The 20,015-nt window shown below is 36.3% G+C and overlaps 1 protein-coding gene across 1 annotated transcript in view; it reads left to right on the top strand.

Annotated features, from left to right (window-relative positions):
* The window catches only part of pcxb (pyruvate carboxylase b), a 224,751-nt gene that overhangs the window by 37,463 nt on the left and 167,273 nt on the right, over positions 1-20,015 (top strand). Inside the window, exon 8 of the mRNA XM_053495657.1 lies at positions 6,706-6,824. Within this exon, the coding sequence (XP_053351632.1) occupies positions 6,706-6,824 (119 nt within the window). The remainder of the gene's footprint in view (positions 1-6,705; positions 6,825-20,015) is intronic.

Here is a 20,015-nt window from a genome sequence, read left to right as displayed (position 1 = left end):
CAGTTCTGATTTCAGAGTGTCTGTAAAACGCACATATAAAGCAAGTCTAAAGGCAGTTAAACTCCAACATTAAACCTTTTAAAGTACTACAAGATTTAATTCCAGATATTATGTTGATGAAGTATGTGAAGTTTTCTTATGTGCATTTCAAAAGAGTAAAGAGTATTTTCGCTCATTTTGGGCCATATGCTGTATATTTCTATTTCAATACAGCTGTCTAATATGAGTGAGCTTAACCATATTATACTTTTTAATCTGGTACAAATGGTACACAATTGGAAAGTGCTGCTCTGACAAATTATATGGAGTTTTCAGAGCCACAGTAGAATAAATCCAGTGACCTCTGTGTGAGCTATAGTCAGAATTGATTAAATCCCTGCGGCGGATATGGTAAAGTTCACAATATTACATCTCCGCATTTTAATATGCATTTATTAATGTCTGATATGATAAATTCATCAGAAAATTTTCTCAGAAGACAAATACTTTGTATCGTATTTATTTTATGCCAATCAATTTAACTGAGATGAGCTACCTTTGAAAGGATCTCAATTGATATAATTTAATATTTACATAAAACTTGAACCATATAAGTTAACTGCTGTGTTTAGATAGAGCTCCAGCTCTCATGGATGGTCACGGATGGCACATTCAACAAATGAAGCATTGTGAAAAAAACAGATAAAAAAATCTGGAATTTAAGGAACTAAAACTAAAACGTAAAAACAATAAGATGATTTTTGTATTTTTATCATTTTGCTTTATTTGTCATAGTTAATATGAAAAATGCATGTTTTTAGGGCTTTTTACAGTATATACTAACTACAAGTACTACTGTAGTACAACCTTCTACTACTACTATTACTACTACTAATAATAATTACAAAGATTTGTATTATAATATATAGGAAATGATGTCACATATAAAAGCATAAACATTAACAGTAAATGTTTTACCACAGCATTACTATAGTAGATAACTATAAGGTTTGTTTTTTCATGGTAATGTGTTTCTTACAGTATAAAACATTTGTTTCTATAGGAACGGTTCATTCACAGAATCTAGTAACGTTGAGGCTCCGTACACTACCAGGCTATTAAAAAGCACATTTACAAATGTGTCATTACCGAGCAGAGAAATTACAAATAAATGTGGAATGTAGTGATATGATGAATCTTTCTGTGGGGAGATGACTATTTAACATTTATGTAAAAAGCTAATGTGCATTTATATACAATCTCAGGTGTAAGCACTTACAGTACATACATTACTGGGCTAAAGTAAACTTTCTTGTATTTAAATTTTTTTTTATTTTTTATTTTTAGTGTAGTTCCTGTCCCTCACCAGTATCTGAGAAATGGTTTTATTCAAGCATAAAAACATGTAACTTAAGGGCTGAACCAGTAAGATATAGGTGCAGATGACAACAGATGATCAGGCTAGTGATAAGTATACTGTACTTGTGATGCTGAATTCTGAGTGGTTGGAACAGATGGGAGGGGAAATGAGGTTGCTGCTGAGTTTGTTACATAAACAACTAATTTTAAAGTTGTGTCTTTAGGCACTTTCGCAAAATGTCACAGTAAACAGTGAAACATTTGTTACTTAGTCTTATGGAGCAACCACTCAGCATTGTCACTGTGTAGGACATAAAAATACAAACAAATCCTGCCCTTTGTAAGCAAGATATAAGCAATTTTTGCACACACACTCTGAGATAGACATACGGTTGCTGAGGAAACATCTACTGTAGAAGAAGAAAAGTAAGGTTTGTCTGTGCATCGGTCAGAACTCACTCTTTCACTGATATCTTCACATTTCGTATGTTGGAGGCTGTAAAAATTCTGTTTGTAGATTCAAACTGAATATGTTTACTTGCATTACTTACAGCTTACAGCTGAAATTACAATAAGAGCACTAAAGTGGTATAAGTGAATTTTAATGTGCTGCAGTTGTTTTAAGACAAAACTTTATCCGATCTACTTTTTTTTTTATTTCTCATCTGTGATCCACTCTCCAATTACCAAATCATCTTATTTTTAGCTTTAACCTTCAGACTCTTTTTACAAACTCTTTTCGCATCAATACCTAAGCTAGTAGGTGGTCAACAGTAGTAACAACATCGTCAAACTACTAATGATTGCAAATATGTAACCATGTAATTTATTGATTCATTTATAAATAGAAATGTGACAGATTTGACAAGTTGCAATGGTATAAGAGAATACAATTCTTTCAGAGGTGATGTTAAAGGAATATAATTAATGGTCGGCTGGTAATGATATCACATGAAGTGCTTTATTTCCTACATATGATATGACACATTATTGGATGTGATATGCTACAATATAAATATAATCTGACTTCCATAATGATTCTGTAATTCTACCTCTTTTTTTAGAGAGAGGATTTTTATGAGACCATCAATCTAGATGTTGAGGAAATAAATCACACTCGCAATTATAATAGTCGTCGCATGTATTATTAAATTTGTAAGTGTACTCGATGGTGATATGGTGAACATTTTAGATGTTGTCAGGTACACAGTTTGAGAGCTACACGCACACTTTGAGAGAGGTATTGCTGCTGAGGGAACATAAGGGACAACTGGAAGTACAAAATAAAGTCTATTCATGGTTACATAGTGTAGCATGTAATTTATTAATAAATGTATAAATTGTAATTCTTGCAATGAGTTGCAAGATAATAAAGCACTTTGGGACTAGCTGAAGTAGGACTATGAGCGTTATGCTGGTAATGAGATCAAATGATGGGAGAGTATGTCATATGTTTATGGACTCCTACTCCTTTCTTTGTCTCTGGGGGATTGTGGAGATCAGTTTGAGTATTTGCTAAAATACATTTTTAATAATCATTGCCAGTTTTCAGGCAGATTTATTTATTAAGAGTATTTCAGAGTCTATCGTTTCTTTCTCATTCCTTTTTTTTCTGAATAATATCAGTAGGTGTCCTGTCACCATAGCAGCCATGTGTCCCTTCGAGCAGGAAGCTTATTACAGTCATGCATGTCATTGCAACTGCTTCTGATCAAAAAGACACTGATTACTTCCACTTTCTCTCAGTCTGTTATTCTTGTCTTTTGTGTTTCTGTATCTCTTCCCCTCAATATACTGTATCTCCCTCATCTCATCTCATGCCATCTGCCTCGCCTTGAGCCCCGTGCTCCTCTTTGCCTCTGTATCCTCTAGTACCTGTCTGTTTCTCTGTCTTACTGGGTGTGATGGTGCTGCTGTCTAAGCCACTGTCCTCCTTTTAACTTCTTCACCATCTGCTCTGCTCCTGCTATCCCTCACATCCCCTCCTCCTTTTTAAACTAACCCAACACACACACACACACACACACACACGGCCCACAACCACCTTCTCCATCTCTGCTATGGTTTGGTAATATTTTCTATCACCCTGTCAAAATAGCTATATTAGGCAGCACGGATTAATAAATAAATCCCACTGGACTGAATGAACATGGATTGAATAGACTATGGCTGGTGTGAGGGAACAGAAAAGAGGGATGCATAATAAATAAATAGAGTGCATTTTGCCAGATTTGCTCATTTTGTGTTTGTTTGTTTATTTATTTATTTATTTGTATATTAAGTAAATAAAATACATTGTGAGATGTCAAGAGGTTTCTATTTAGATAAACAGGTTTTATTTGTGTGTGTGTGTGTGTGTGTGTCTGTGTGTACCTGTCATGCCATGAAGATTAACATCTTTATAACTGTGTGTGCGTGTGTGTGTGTGTGTGTGTGTGTGTGCGTGTGTGTGTGTGTGTGTGTGTGTGTGTGTGTGTGTGTGTGTGTGTGTGTGTGTGTGTGTGATAGAGAGAGAGAGAGAGAGAGAGAGAGAGAGAGAGCTGTTGGCAGGCTCACTGTGATGTGGAATTAGTAAGCAGTGCAGAATTCTAAGTAGAAATTGGATCAGATTACAGTAAATTTTGGCACTGGATTAAACCTGATCCTCTCTGTGCATCTAAGCTGACTGAGAGAGAGAAAAGAGATTAAGATTAAGAGTCTTCTGTAAGAGAGGAACATCTTGGGGCTGCTGTATGTAGACTCGATCCTCTTGGCTGATGTTTTCTTAAATATGTGTCCTGTCCGAATTGTCCTGATATTTAAATTAGTCCACGTTCTCACACAGATCTCTTTACGATCTTCATGCGGATGTCTGCAGTCTTTCTTACACTTACTGTCATGTTTTTTTCACTCTGTCTCAGCATGCTGTTTCATCTTCTCTTTTTCACACTCATCCCTATTTCTTTTCACATTCATCCTTATCTCCCTTATCTAAGCATGAAGCTGTATATGGGCTTCTGTCCAAACACAGGAGTCCTGCTGATTCCTGAATCTCCTTTTCTCTATTTTCCAACAGCTCCTTGCTGTTTTTTTTTTTTCTTTTCTCTTGTCTATGGCTCTTTACTCAAAAAGCGTTGTCAGTGCATGCTGTTGTACACTGACTTTGGATAAGTGCTGTTTTTTTATTTTTATTCTTATAATAGTTAAGCAAAGGTATTACTTTCAGGTCAAATGCAAGAAAAAAATTTTGGACCATGTAAAAGGTCACATAGCATATACAGTACATGCCATGCAGAAATAGGAATTCAAAAAGTCTGCTGAAGAAATGATGACATCAGTTTTCCCCTGCAGAGTCCTCTAGTGCTGAAAAGCTTCACTGTATTTCTCTCTCTCTCTCTCTCTCTCTCTCTCTCTCTCTCTCTCTGTATCGACAATATTTCCAGAGCAGATTAAATCAAGGATGGAAACACATAGTACTAAATAACAGAACAATGCAGGGCTTGTTTTTCCAAAATTCTTCCTTCGGTTCGATTTTAGGACATTTTTAACAAACAGTGACAAAACCCTAATGATCTCTAATTATCTCGGAACTGATTGTTTCTGTGCTCAAGTCACAAGACAACTGAGAATACTGATTAAGCTAGCACATTGATCAACAACATGCCTGCTGATAATCAGTGTAAAGCCAGGATGTGACAGACAATTAAAATATTGGATTTGTAAAATTAGTGTGCTACCAGCATTATTTTCATGAAGATATAAATATACATGCAATACTGTGTGTGTGTGTGTGTGTGTGTGTGTGTGTGTGTGTGTGTACGTACATTTTGTATCATTACAGTGGGACTGCAGAGTAAAAAAATATACAGTACCTACAGTCACAAACAACCAAAAATGTCATTGTTAGCTATTAGGCTTGAAAAAAGTAAGGTTTTAAAATGTCAGCGAGAAGGAATTGATAGCAACATTTCTCATTTATCGCTGATTTAAATGAAATGTCTCTTCCCCAGTTTCTGTATAAAACATGTCAAGCAGCCATGGCTTTTTAAAAACTAGAATTACAAGGGTAGTTTAAAGGACATTATTATGCTTTTAGTCGACTTGAGTAAATATATAAAGACAAAGATGTATGTGGGTCGGATTTGTTTCCGAGCTGAATTATGGGTAAATTCAGGGTTGATAAAAAAGTGTGTAAATAGCATAAGAGAATGTATTTAACCTAATGTCAGGAGATTGTGAATTTAGCCATCCATACTCATGAGCCAAGAGAGCATAATAGGTCGTGCTGGCTGGGTTCAAGGGATGGCATACTCTTTCATCAGATGGCATACTCATTTATCAATGTTTTAGTTCATTTGTGTGGAATCTGTCTTACATGACTGGATAGACTGTTCTCCATTTATACAACTGCTTTTATTTTGTTTAAATTGTTTGATTAGTTTAATTTGTCATGATTCAAATAGGTGTGTGATGTTTATTTATTTCTCAAAATTGACATAACTGTACATGCGCTTTTGAGCAGATGTAGGATACAAATAACTAACAAATACAGAGGTTCATGTCCAGGTCGATAATGTAGGGCTGCTGAGACTATTTTCAGATGAGCTGACCCTTTCTAATAAATGGTACTGTATATTTGTACATAGTATACAGTGTACTGTATATTGTATAGCCTACACTGTCTATTAGTGTGTATCTGGGGCAGCTGATAGTGGTTGTGGTAGCTCATTAAAAAATATATTGTAATGTCTGTATACAGTATGTTGTATATGTTACATTATACTGCAGGGACATTTAGAAAAAAATATGCCATTATAAAACTAATATATCTCAGATGTACAAAAATAGCAGCAAAGTGGCTTATTGGTGAGCATTGTCACCTCACACCTCCAGGGTTGGAGGGTCGAATCCAGGTACTTGACAGAGGACATGCTTTGTAGGCTGAATGGTGGCTCCATGTTGCCCATAGTGTGTGTGTGTGTGTGTGTGCGTGTGTGGGTGTGTGTGCATGTGTGATTATGTCCTGTGAAGAGTTGGCACCCTATCCAGGGAATCCATACCCCTTGTTTCTTCCCCTCCATGACCCTACAGTATACCGCAGGGGTCTTTAACTCCAGTCCTGGAGGGCCAGTCAACAGCACAGTCTGTAATTAGCCAACACCCAAACACACCCACTGAAGCTAATAATTACAGATTAGTTGAATCAGCTGTGTTTGAGAAGAAGAATCCCCAAACTGTGTTGGACACAGGCCCTCCAAGACTGCAGTTGAAGACCCCTGCTATACAGGATAGTGCATAAATGATAGATGTATCCAAACCCCTCTGCTTTTTTATCAACCTTGTCATGCAGTGTCAATTGTTTAGTTGCTTTTTTGCTTTGTCGTTCAGGTTGGCTACGAAAATGCCGGCACAGTGGAGTTTCTGGTGGACAAGCATGGAAAACACTACTTCATCGAGGTGAACTCACGTCTGCAGGTGGAACACACGGTTACTGAGGAGATCACTGAGTGAGTTTTCATTCGAATGAATCCAGTTGTGTTGACATGCAAATGATAAAAATAGATTCCAATTTCTGCCTAACGTTTTTTTTTTGCATTGCTTGTCTGCATTTGTATTGTTTTCTTCACTGAATTCTCTAGTCTCTTTTTTTTTTCTTCGCACATACAGTATATGCAGACGGAGTGTGGGGATGTGTGTAGTCAGTTGCGAGAGTGTGTACACGCTGGTGGTTATTGTCTGAATATTCATCTCTCCGTTTTTTGTTTTTTTTTTGTGCAGTGCTAAAAGCACATCTAATAAAAGCAGCAGCTACATGAATAAGCGGTGCACTTGGACACTTACACATTCACCACTATGCATTGGGAATGATTTCAAATATTTCCCGTGCTTATCTGCATAAGTTCTTCATACCTGTACCTCACATTTGCCGAAATGAGTTTGGTTTATTTAGTATGTTTTATCCATAGATCTCTCCAAGCGTTTGTTTTGGTTTCACAGGGCTTTAAATGGCTGTAATTTGCATTGATTGAAATGCAAATGAGATCAGTAATAGACACATTGTTGCTGTCATTAGAGCATGAATGGGCGCTGATGGGGTGTCAATAGAAGACGTAGTACACACTAAAGCAGATTAAGCGTTCACTTATCCAAACACTGCGGCTCTCCTGTGGCGCTATCATGCCACAAGCTCCTTAAAGATAAAGCACTGATCTGACATGAGATTTCCGTGTGTTTTAGATCTTTAAGTGCCATGGTAGCTTTTGTTTGTTCATTGCTTTATTGTTGTTTGTTCAGATGTATTGGTTTAGTGCAGAATGGGAAAATTAACCACACATAGTGACGCTAATACAGATATTGATTACTATTGTTCTGTTCACAACCCCTCCCTCATCTCTTATATCCCTCTGGAGGAAACTAATCTGGAGGAACGTAATGATGGGTCTTTTCCCATCTTTACGCTGGTCCTTCCTCAGTCCCTGGCTTCCTGTTGCTTTTCCATTGCACCTTGCTGTATTTGTCTTGCTGTGTTACCACTCCATCCCATGTCCTCTTGCTCTCTCTCTGCCCTTGTTTTGATCCGTCTCCTGTCTTGTCAGTTTGTTTTATTGAGTGTCTGACCTCCTACCAACATTTCATCTCCCCTTTCTTCATCTCGTCAGTCATATGGACGTGTCTGGTTAGCGCTCTAACAGTCATGCCTCCGTCACGATGACCTTAAAAAACGCAAAACATTTCTGCACCCAGTCGCGAATTCGTGTCTAAATATTAAACACTTTTCTCCAATCCATTATAACATCATTTCCTGATGATAAATTTGTTTTTTAAATTGGGAAAACGCTTCATTGGTACTGGATTCCATTTTGACAAGCGTTCATTATTATCATTTAAATTGCTTATGAATCGTTTACATGCCTTGGGAAGTGTGCACTCACATTGCAGCCGGTTGGTTACAGAGGAACCGTGAATGAATATTTCCACAAAGATGTCACCCCTTTTACTTGAATGTAGATGCAATTTCCCTTAACCTTTCCTGCTACATGACTGATTTGAAAGAAAATATAGACAAAATTATGCAATGGCAGTTTCTACCTGGGGCATATCTCAAGTTAACAAAAAAAAAGTGCCAGACAGAGTCAGGAACTGGCAGCCCAATAGCTGTTAGCGTTATAGCCACTGGGCATAAGAGACAGGATTTCATTAAATGTAATCGCTCCTAATGGATCCCAGCTTGCGCCTTGGCTTTGTCGATGTGCTGAGGCTGCTCATTTTTTTTTTCATTATAAGCAAGATCAGAGTGTATGTTGTCATGATTCTTTTTTCACATGTAGTATCTCAAACCTACACCAACTGTGTAGCACTCTGCAGACCTTTAATTTTGTTTCATGACTCAATCTGATGTTTTTCCTGTGGGCCTTTGTGATGGCCGGTACCACACAAGGCACGGACAGCTCAAGCTGTTTGAGAAATAAGTCACAGCAGAGCTGGCAACTTATTGCATTGAGACTGAAGAGGGTTTAGAATCCATGCTGGGCCTCTTTCAGTCATGTAGAATTTAGAATATATCTGGCTCTTGAGATCTATGATTGGATGTGTATTACACTGCCTGACCAAAAAATTATAAAATTATAAATAAACAAACAAAGAAAAAACGATAAGCTCCTCACTTTATCATTCAGGGTTAAAAGAATTGTTGCCAACTAAAAAAAATTAATCATTCCAATAGTTATATAATTAAAGGCTGTTAAGTATCTGCTTATTTATATATAATACAGTAAGTCCTCTACATATAAACTTTCAAGTTATGAACTTTTGAAGATACAAACATGTGATCATGCATGTTAAGTCACAGAAGTTAGATCACATACATTGTTATGTGCGTGCAGTGTCCATCTTCTGCAAGTGCAATACAAGCCCAGGATTTCCAGAAGCATACATAAAATGAAGCTGCTACTGCTAGGAAGAGCCAAGCAATAACGAAGGAGACCAAAGTCAAAATAGTTGAGCAAAGGGAGCAAGGTGGAAAGATAGCAGACATTGATCATTCTTTTAACTTGAATCGTTCAACCATCAGCACGATTACAAAGAACACTGTACTGTAATATACTGTGTTTAGCCAATTATGTTAGTATGCTAGTACCCAGACAATGCTTGTTGGACTTGCGAATAAATTATACTTAAGAATGAGCTCTTGGAATGGGACTTATTGGTAAGCTACTTTTTTGGACGTTTTTAAGTCCAAAACTAAGACATCACAATACTGTTTCTCTGTGTTAATATCTTTGTATGGACATTTGGGAAATCCTGCACATACAGTCACATAAGTGTCTCTCATTATATGCAGTGCAGGTGTTTTAAAATCAGCCACTTCATAAAGTGACTATTGTAAATAGTCTTCAAGAAGTCATCTGCTTACCTGGTTATGCATCAGCTTCTCCTTGCAAATGAGATCTCACACTAATTTCAAGGAATTGTACCAGGCAGCTCCCTGCTGTGCCGCCATGCCGCCTCCGCTCCAGGGTCCTCGTGTCGATCCCGAGTTTGGGTTTCAGAGCATGTTCTCACTGTATGTGTTTAATTTCTTTCCCCCTGATTTTCTCCCTCATTTAATCTTTGCCAGCTCTTCCCTATAATCCAACAGTTGTCAACCTGGCAGGGAGAAAGGTATTTTATGTATAGCTAAAATGATTTTTGGTAATGCCCCTAAAGAATTGTGTGTGTATGGGGGATTCCTCTTGGTGTTCTCGTTTCTTCACATCTCCAGTGCCAGTTATTAAACAAGGTTTAATATATTTTACCCATGTGTAAATGTGTCTGTGTGTGAATGTATGTATTTGTGCACATTAACACATAATGTCCTGGGCAAGACTTGCATCCTATCCAAAGGTAGTTCATGCCTTGTGCCTAGTGTTCCTAAAATGTGCTCCAGATCCTCCATACCCCTGACCATGATAAAGTGGTTATATAAACAAATATAAGGATGAATGTAGAAATGTACCACTAATTTAATTCCTGTTAATTAAAAAATGAATAGCCAATGAACGTCTGTCTGAAAGTCCACATGTGACAGGAGATTTTATTAAGCAGGGGATGTGCTTTGGTTTTTGGGAATAAGGCTATTGTGCCATGTTGTCTCATCTCAAGCTCCTGCGTTCTCTTTCTTTTGTCTGTAGTGTGCTCCTCTGATGACATTTCATTCAACACACACACACATATATATGAAACTGAAATACCCTGTGTAGACAGAAGGTAGCAAACAAGGGAGAAAGCACTCGCTTTCTACAGAAATACAGAAATAGAAAGTTTTGTAAGCGTCTGAACTCTTCTCATGACTAAGATTTTGTCTGGACCATCATCTTGACAGAAATAACAACCATTTCATTCACTGGATCTCTCTCCCCCTCTCTATCTATACCTATGTCTGCACTTTTAGGTAAAGATATAATTTGATCATAAAAGCCCCTTGAAGCTGGATAATGAAACCTCCATCAGAAGCTAAAAATAAATAAATAAATAAATAAATAAATAAAATGAATGTTGTTAAAAAAACTGTTGGATTTTTTTACGCAGGCTATGTTTGGTCAGTTCTGTTTGACCCATTTGCCCTTCCATTACACACTCAGTACTGTGAGCAATAAGTAAAAGGGAGATTCATGGTTGAACTTAAATTAGTGTGAAGTAAAATTCTGCACTGAATATTCATAAGGATGGAGATCAGCTGGAGGTTTCTGTGGTTTGGGTGCCGCACGCACTGTTTGACCTTTATTTGAAAATGAGAATTTTTTAATTCCAATATATTATATTCTTTCTCAGAGGACACTTGCTGCATTTACCTTTTACCCCTTTATCTTTCTTTCCTTTTCTCTCAAAAGCATTTTTTATTATTATTATTATTTTATTTATGAAGGCGATGAGGGAAATCAGCCTTCTTCATTATTTGCATAACATAAAATAAGCTGTCAGTCATAGAGATGCAAGGTTGTCTCTAGGCTGTGTTGCCCTGATGACTGTGCATAGACAGTTTCTTGGTCCATTAATATCTAATTGAATATGACTTTCCTTTACCATAGTGATATGCTATGTATGCTGTACATTTTAGAAATTGCTCTCTCTCTCTCTCTCTCTCTTTCTATCTATCTATCTATCTATCTATCTATCTATCTATCTATCTATCTATCTATCTATCTGTGTGTGTGTGTGTGTGTGTGTGTGTGTGTGTGTGTGTGTGTGTGCATTTTCTGTGCTCACAAGTATAAAAGTTATGAAGCTGTATGCAATGTTGGCAATCTGGCTCAGGTCTATTAATATTCTTTTCCATCCCTGCCATTCAGACCTTTGTTTCCAGATTAAACTTTATTATAATTTATAATTTGGCATGCCCATAAATAGTTAATTGCTTTATTGTCTTAAAAAAAAGGAGACAATAGCTAAATTTTAAAAGCCGTAAATATAGGTTATTCTAGTATAACTAGTACACTCACCAGCAATTCTATTGGGTACCTTACACCAGTTTAACTACTTGGTAACGAAACTATATTCATGTTGGAATATTTTCTTGCTTTCATCACTTTATGACCACAGGCCATATTGCACCTCCACAGTCACCAGACCTCAATACAATAGAGCACCGTTAAAAAGCGAAGGAATAGGAGATTCACATCATGGAAATGCCGCCCTTGAAATCTGCAGCAACTGTGTGATGCTATGTCAATATTAACCAAAATCTCTAAACAATGTTTCCAGCACCTTGTAGAATCTTTGTCACTAAAAATCAAGGCAGTTCCCAACAGAGTTCCCAACAGAGTACTACATCAGGGTGTATTTAATGAAGTGGCTGGAGAATGTATAGCTACAATAGCCAGTGATAAATTATATTAATGATAAAGCTTCCATATGTTGTGGGGTCACCATCTGGAAGATAAAGCGTAGGAGTCACAACAGTTTTGCAGCAGACATGTGATAGACAGTTATAAATGGACTAGACTCTAGGAGAGAAACTGACTTGGGAAGATAGATAGAGTTTGATACAGGATCCTGAGTGTGTAAGATGGATGACACTCTGCTTAGACAACTTAGTCAGTCTTACATCCACATATAATGTACTGTACCAAACTGTACCATACATCTATATTAGGGTGTAGCTTCTTGCCATCTCCAGAGTATAAGATAGGTCTAAGGATACTAACCAGCCCTAGGAACTAAGCCCTAGGGCAAGCTGGTTGCCTCTGTGAAATTTGAAATCTTTAAACAAAACATTTTGTTTGTTTATTTGAAAGAGGACAGTTTAGAGTGTCCAGCTTTGTTGAAAATGTTGGAGCAGGTGATTAAAAGGGTACCTCTTATCGACTCCACAGTGCTCGGTTGGGTATCCAGTACTCATCTTGGCAATGATAGAGATCTTTGGAGAACATAATGGGGATAAAATCTCTGGGCAAATCCAAGCTATAAAATGTTATAAGACTTCTGTGCAGAGTGTAGATTGTTCACGAGTATACAATGTTGCTTATATGTGTACTTAATACCAGTGGACCTTGAGCCATAGGTCAGTGATTGATTTTATGATTGTATTGTAATACTTGAGGCCACACTAGAGTAAACGTAAAGCTGTCAGCTAATTACCATTTGACAGTGAGCTAGACTCATCACACAAGGAATCACCCACTTTTATCTAGTAACCCTGGAGAGTCTTCCTGTTGCTTACGAATATCTGGCAGAAGTTCAGTGAGATTCAATTCAATTCAATTTTATTTGTATAGCGCTTTTAACAATTGGCACTGTCCCAAAGCAGCTTTACACAATCAAAAGAAGTATTTAAGTTTGTATGGAATGTGAATGTGTATGAATCAAAATGGTCAGTTTGTCCCTGGTGAGCAAGCCGAGGGCGACAGTGGCAAGAAAAAACTTCCCAAGATGGTAATAGAAAGAAACCTTGAGAGGAACCAGACTCAACAGGGAACCCATCCTCATCTGGGTGAAACAGAAAGCAGGAATTGATCTGCATTCATACTGTGTGTGAGGTGGCAGGCAGTTCAGCTATAACAGTTGATGTTAATTGATGTTAATATGGAGTCCAGGTAGTTATTGAAAACTCAGGTAGACTTGTATGAAGTTCCAGTCCTGAACTATCGAACAGTCAAGTCCTCGGAGAAACAGCTGCCAACACCAGTCGAGGCCAGAACCATCTTCTAGGTAGAGAGAACCATCCCCAGACACGAGACGTATCCCAGAGAGACACACAGGGCATCCATGTGACAAGATCTCCAACCAGAAGCGGGGCACCAGGATGGGTCAGACAGGTCCGGAGGGCAGAGGGAGTCTGGATCACTGGCAGCTCAGGAACGACTGTATATTGTGAATGTATATTTAGTGCAGATTGCAAGCAAAGACTCTGGCAGGACTAACTATGACAGCATAACTAAAAGGGAGAGCCAAAAGGAAACACAGACATGAGGGCTTCCTGTGATGAAAGCAACCAATCACCTCACCGTCAACAAACTGGAGCGATCAATGAGAGTGGGGAAGACAGCATCTAAACATACCAGTTCACCATAATACTCTACGTCCATGAGTCCCCCAGATCTGCTCCTTTACCTAAGGCTAATCTATTTATAAAAATGCTTGATTAAATAAATTTTTTTTTTAGCCTGGACTTAATCACTGAGACTGTGTCTGAATCCCGAACACTATTTTGAAGACTTTTCCATAACTTTGGGGCTTTGTAAGAAAAAGCTCGGCCACCCGCTGTAGTACTGACAAGCAACCTGCATCCTATCGAAGTAGGCGTGGCAGATCGTAAGACACTAGCATTTCACTCAGATACTGTGGTGCGAGACCATTTAATGCTTAATCAAAACTATGTCTAAAGTAGTATTTTAAAATCAATGCGAAATTTCACAGGGAGCCAATAAAGTGAAGATAAGATAGGGGTGATGTGCTCGTATCTTCTGGTTCTAGTGAGGACTCTCGCTGCTGCATTCTGCTTGTAACAAATAAATGAGTCATTTGTTTTAATTCTAAAGGGACCAAGTTCAAGTCCCTTAATTATTCAATTTTATTTTATTTTATTTCTATAGCGCTTTTAACAATGGTCATTGTCTCAAAGCAGCTTTACAAAAATGAAAGAAATTCATAAAAAAATAAATAAATAAATTGTGTATGTGTAAGAAAAATGTGTCCCAATAATAATGAGATGAATGAATGAAATGTCTCTGATGAGCAACACGGCGACAGTGGCAAGAAAAAACTTCCTGAGATGGCAATAGAGATTTTTAATTTTTGTGAAATTATGGAATTATGAATTCAGTTGCAAGAAACCTGTGGCCTAAAATCCAGTGCTTGTCAAGTTGATAACCTTGACTAGGAATCCAGTTTTTATTTATGCTAAATAAAAAATCATGTGGTGCCAGGAAGCATAGTGGTTATCACTGTGGCCTCACACCACTAGGGTCTCACCTTCAGGTCTGTGTATTTTCTGTGAGCTTGGTAGGTTCCCTAGTGCGTTTGTAAGAGAGTAGCAGTACTTATGCCCTGTGAAGGATTGGCACACCATCCATGGTGTATGCCACCTAGTGCCCTGAGTTCTATGGGATAGACTTCAGGCCTTCTGTGACCATGTACAGTATAGGTGATATAGAGTAGAGAATGAGTGTGAGTGAGTGATGGCAGGTTGCTTTGGCAGTAAAAACTTGAAATGGTATTTAACTGTATTTATTGTTTATTGACACATTTAAAATTCACTTTTTGACATTTTTTTTATTTAATTATTTTTAACTAATTGCCAAGTGACTACATCCATCTCGTATTAGGTTATTGTGGATATTGAATACAAAATATAATTACCTGAATAATATGTTTTAAGAAGAAATAGTGAAACACAGTGTGGGACTTTAAGAGATGAATGTAAGAAGTCTATCTAGAGTTATCTTGTGACTGTAATATTGTATGGGAGGATAATAAAAACACCAACCAAACAAAAATATTTGTATTCCAAGCAGATGCCATGCAATCTCAGAATCAGTTTTCAATCCTTAGAATTCCTCGGGCAACCTCAGTGCAGAAACCTAAACTTCTTCTGTTGCTTCCTTAAGGTATTATTACGTCTGGCATAATAGTAAAGTTATTATATGAAACTAGAGCTTTTCAACTTGGCGAATTTTAATCTAACTAGCATATTTACACCCCTGTCACGCTCATTGTTTAAAGCTTATAGTATGCTATGATACCCATATTATTGAAAAAAAAAAAAGCTATCAGATGAGCAGCTGAAAATGTGTGTGACCTTTTGAGAGTTAATATTTTTTTTTGCTTTGCTTATTTATATTTCTCTTTCTCCTGCACCAAATCAATCATCAGAACTGCCGCTCCAAGAACTCTTTCTCATCTCTGTCCCCAAATTCTATAGCGTTTAATCTCCTCTGACAGGTGATGATAAGAGCAAACCGATGCCAACGTCCACAAAAGTACAAGCCAAGGGCACACATAGCTCCTTTGTGACCTTAGCATTAGAACACTATATGTGGGTGAGGAATGAATGGCATCTTATAATACTAAAATTATGACTTAATTGCAGTTTCCTTTGCTGATCAGGGCCAGCGGTCATCTAGACGTAAAAACTAAAGTGTTATAAAGTAAAGATTTTAGATTAAATATATGTTCATTTTCTCATTTATTTACTCTTTTTTGTTGTTGTTTTTGCATTGGTTCTTCTTAGCACATGTTGTTCAAATCAGCTGTCAGTCAAATTAAAATTCAAATCTGCATCTGAAGCTTTTTGGCAGCTTCCATGACATTTTTAAAAATAAATTAAAATGGTGTTTGAAGGCTCACAGGAGTGCATCTGAAATATGTCACACACATGCAAATATTCTAAACTGTAATAGAACTTAGAAGAGAAAAAAATCTCAGTTTCACATTCTCTATCGCACAGCCCCACTTATTGGTTTGATCTTGAATTAATTACTTTAGATTTTTCCCTTTTATCTGCTCATATTACATTCTTATCACATTATTTCTTCCTTCAATGTGTTTTCCGAGTCATAAGGAATATTTGTGTGTGCATGTGTATGTGTGTGTCTTCATTTAAAATATGAAAACCTGTCACATACAGTAATCAGAATTGTTGATAAGAACATGCAACATTCATTAGTTTGGCATGTTTCAACGTAGGTATGAATTTTGAAGTGGTGAGAGTAAATATTAAAGATTTTTTTTTAAATAGATGCTTGACACATATAGGACATTATATATATTTAATGTTCTACAGTGGAAAAATCACTACAGACTACGTCTTCAAAAGATATATGAATGGTTTAATGTTTTTTTAATGTTTTGCAAAAGTGTCCTGAATTTCAAACAGACACATACAAGTACAGTTTACACACTAGAGTATACAGTACAGGCAAAAACTGGTATTAAAATTGGACTTCACATAAGTTCTAATTTAAGTTCTTATTGTTCATGTAAGTCCCCATCCAAGTTTTCTTTGTGAAGTAAACATCTAGATATTAATTTCTCCCCAGAATAAGAATAACATTTTGTAGTGTTGTGCTGACCTTTATGATGTTTGAGAGTTATAAAATAAGTTGAGCACTTATTTTCAGAGTCATCATATATTATAGAGGAGATTGTAGTAGCAGGAAATAGAACATAATAAAGTAGTAAAGAAAGCATATCAGAATAACACAAGTCAATAGTACATATTATACAATATTATGACATACAATAGTAACAATAATGGTGATGTCTTACGTGAAGTCCCAAGTAAAGACAAACAAGCCTCAAGTCTTAACCACAGAGTTACAAACAAATTGGAGTGCATTCCTTACCAAATTTAATGGCTTAAAAAATACATAAAAAGGTATTTTATACTAGGGCTGTACCAAACATAATGGAAAATTGGGCACATTTTTTATTAACTGGCAAAGTTTGTTTAAATTGCATAAACCTGCTTTAAAGACAAAGCACACAGTGGGAGACTATCAACAGTGACAATGGGGATTAAAAAAAAAAAGATGTTAGTGTAGGAGCTTTATCTAGAGGGAGAGTTATTCAACCAATATGTGCAAACTCAGCGAACTATGTCAGTTAATAAAAAAGTTGAGCCCATGTTTGCATTACTTTTGATACAGCCCTTGTATATCAAAGTCATATAAAATTATATCATGTAGCCATGTAAAATTAACAAATGTTACCCTGGGTTGATAAAATATTTAATGCTAATTTAGTCAAGAGCATTCCCTAAAGTAAACAGATTACTTCTAATAAAACTGAATACAGTGAATTGGCACATAAATAGATATTATGGATTAACCTAAAGGATTTAAGATCCAAGTATACAAAATCATTAAATCTGTATTACAGTATATGTCTTTCATTTTCTTCTAGTTATATATCAGAATAATTTAACATTTTTCAGTATTTTGTCCCAACATCAAATAATGCTTACAATTTAAAACGAAACTAACAGAGACACATATACAACTTTCCACATCTAAATATATACAACATAGATATAAGTCCTATGATGCAGCTATGGGCTAGAGAGATTTCAGAGAGATCTATACAAATAAAAGAAAGGTCTTTTTCAATGATATCTTTACATTTCATACACTGGATGAACTGAAACTAGTCTCAGAAAAATTCCAGCCAGATTTTCACAGCATCACTCAAAATGGGCTGGACAGAATTTAATGAAACTTAATGAATACTCACATATTTGCTTGAAGTTAAACCTGTGCTATAAATGAAATAAAATTGTTGAGTATAATTGAAGTTATGAGCACTTGTGTGCCAGAATACTATATGTCATAGCATCTAGCACTTTTTTTGATGAATACAAGGCTTTGAGATGGACATGAAATAAAAATGTAATGCGAAAGTGCTGTCATGAAAAGTTATATGCCAGATTTAATAATCTACTTTTAAATAAGCTACTAATAAGCTACTTCCTAAATGTAAGCAAACACCTGCACCGATAGATACTAACCAGAAAAGCTAAACTGAATATTTTTACTGGGATTAGTTCATATTTTCACCACTGAAATAACAACGCTGAAGTGGTAGACTAAAATTTTACACGCTTAATCTTTATCTGATTTACTTTTTCACTTCCTCATCTGTCATTCACTCTCCGATAATTGAACAGGGAGTGTATTTGGTTTACAATGAAAGAAGTACAACTTAGCGTAAACAAGGCATTTTAAATTTCTACAATTTTTTTCCCCGTTTCCACAGATACTTACACTTGTGTTAAATAAAATGAGAAATGGGCCATTACTTTCTAGGCTATAATCCAGTTCAGATAGTGTTGTGTAGGTGTAAAATGATACTAAAACTGTGTTATTTGAAAAGAGGCCAGCTGAGTTGTGGAGGATTTGGGGCCTATGGAGGAAACTGGAGCTAATTTCACTGAGACAGCTGTGGCGAAAGTGAAGGCAGCTAGACATTAATGCATGGATCAGACATCAGCTGGGTCTGTGCTTTGGAAGTAACAGAAAAAAATATTATTATTATTATTATTATTATTATTATTATTAAATTAATTAATTAATAATGATTAATTAATTAATAGTAGTAGTACTAGTAGTAGTAGTAGGAGGAGGAAATTTAAATTCAGTAGGAATAGTGCCACTGTTGCTGTTTTTCCCTTCATTGCTAACAGAATGTCAGAACATCATTCGTCTTTTTTTTCTTTGCATTTCAAACTCATTGGAAAGTGCAGTCATTTTATTTTGCTATCTTTTCAAGGGCCATATTTACAGTTGAGATAAGTGAGCGCAGTGAGGATTTAATATCAAACATACATAATTCAGTATTCAGACCTCAGTGGGACTACAGACTTACCCAAAACCAATAGCACATTCTCTTCACAGGGGACTACATCAAGTTAACAAAGCCATTGTTGTCATTTAATTAATTTAACAAATCTAAAAAGCTACAGTAATTAAAACATGATCATGTATCCAGGCTGAGAGGTACAACAGAAGAGATTGTTGGAATTTTGATGATGGTTGTCTCAGTGACACTAGCCAATCAAGGCTGTCCGTGAGGTCATGCAGGTGAAGGTAGATGGATAGCACTTACCTCTGAGTGTGCTATGCCGTCCCTGACATGCATGATGATGCAACCAGTTGGTTTTTACGTGCCTTGGAGGAAGCATGTCACACTTCCTGGTTGGTAACTGTCATGGGATGTGGAAAGCTGTGGGAATTGGGCCTGACTACATTAGGAGGGAAATTAGGGGTCAAAACGTGTTTGAAAACAAACACACAATCAAGCAAACAAATAAAACAGTGACAGCTAGTGGTATTTTTAGATGCTAATGGTATCAAAAGCTAAAGCTACTGTATATGGTTGAATTGCTAGGGTCAACAAATATATAATATAATAATAATAATAATAATAATAATAATAATAATAATAATAATAATAATAGAAGAAGACATCATCATTTGATCATAATATGGGCATTGGTTTAACGCTATAAATGTAACATTGTAACAATTAAAACACTTATGCCCTCTGGCTTCTGTTCTTTTGTTAAACTTGGACTTAGGTAATGTGGGCTAATTCTGTTAACTTTTAGTTTTTTAAACACATATAAGTGTAATAATAATGTAAATAAAGTACTTTAATCACATTTGTTCCTCCCATGACTGACACATAATTATGCCTACCAATGATTAATAATATAAAAATCACTT

The sequence above is a fragment of the Clarias gariepinus genome, chromosome 1, assembly GCF_024256425.1.
Source record: "Clarias gariepinus isolate MV-2021 ecotype Netherlands chromosome 1, CGAR_prim_01v2, whole genome shotgun sequence".
Taxonomy (NCBI): Eukaryota; Metazoa; Chordata; class Actinopteri; order Siluriformes; family Clariidae; genus Clarias; species Clarias gariepinus.
Note: the sequence above shows the minus strand (reverse complement) of the source record. Positions and strands in the feature narration are given on the sequence as shown.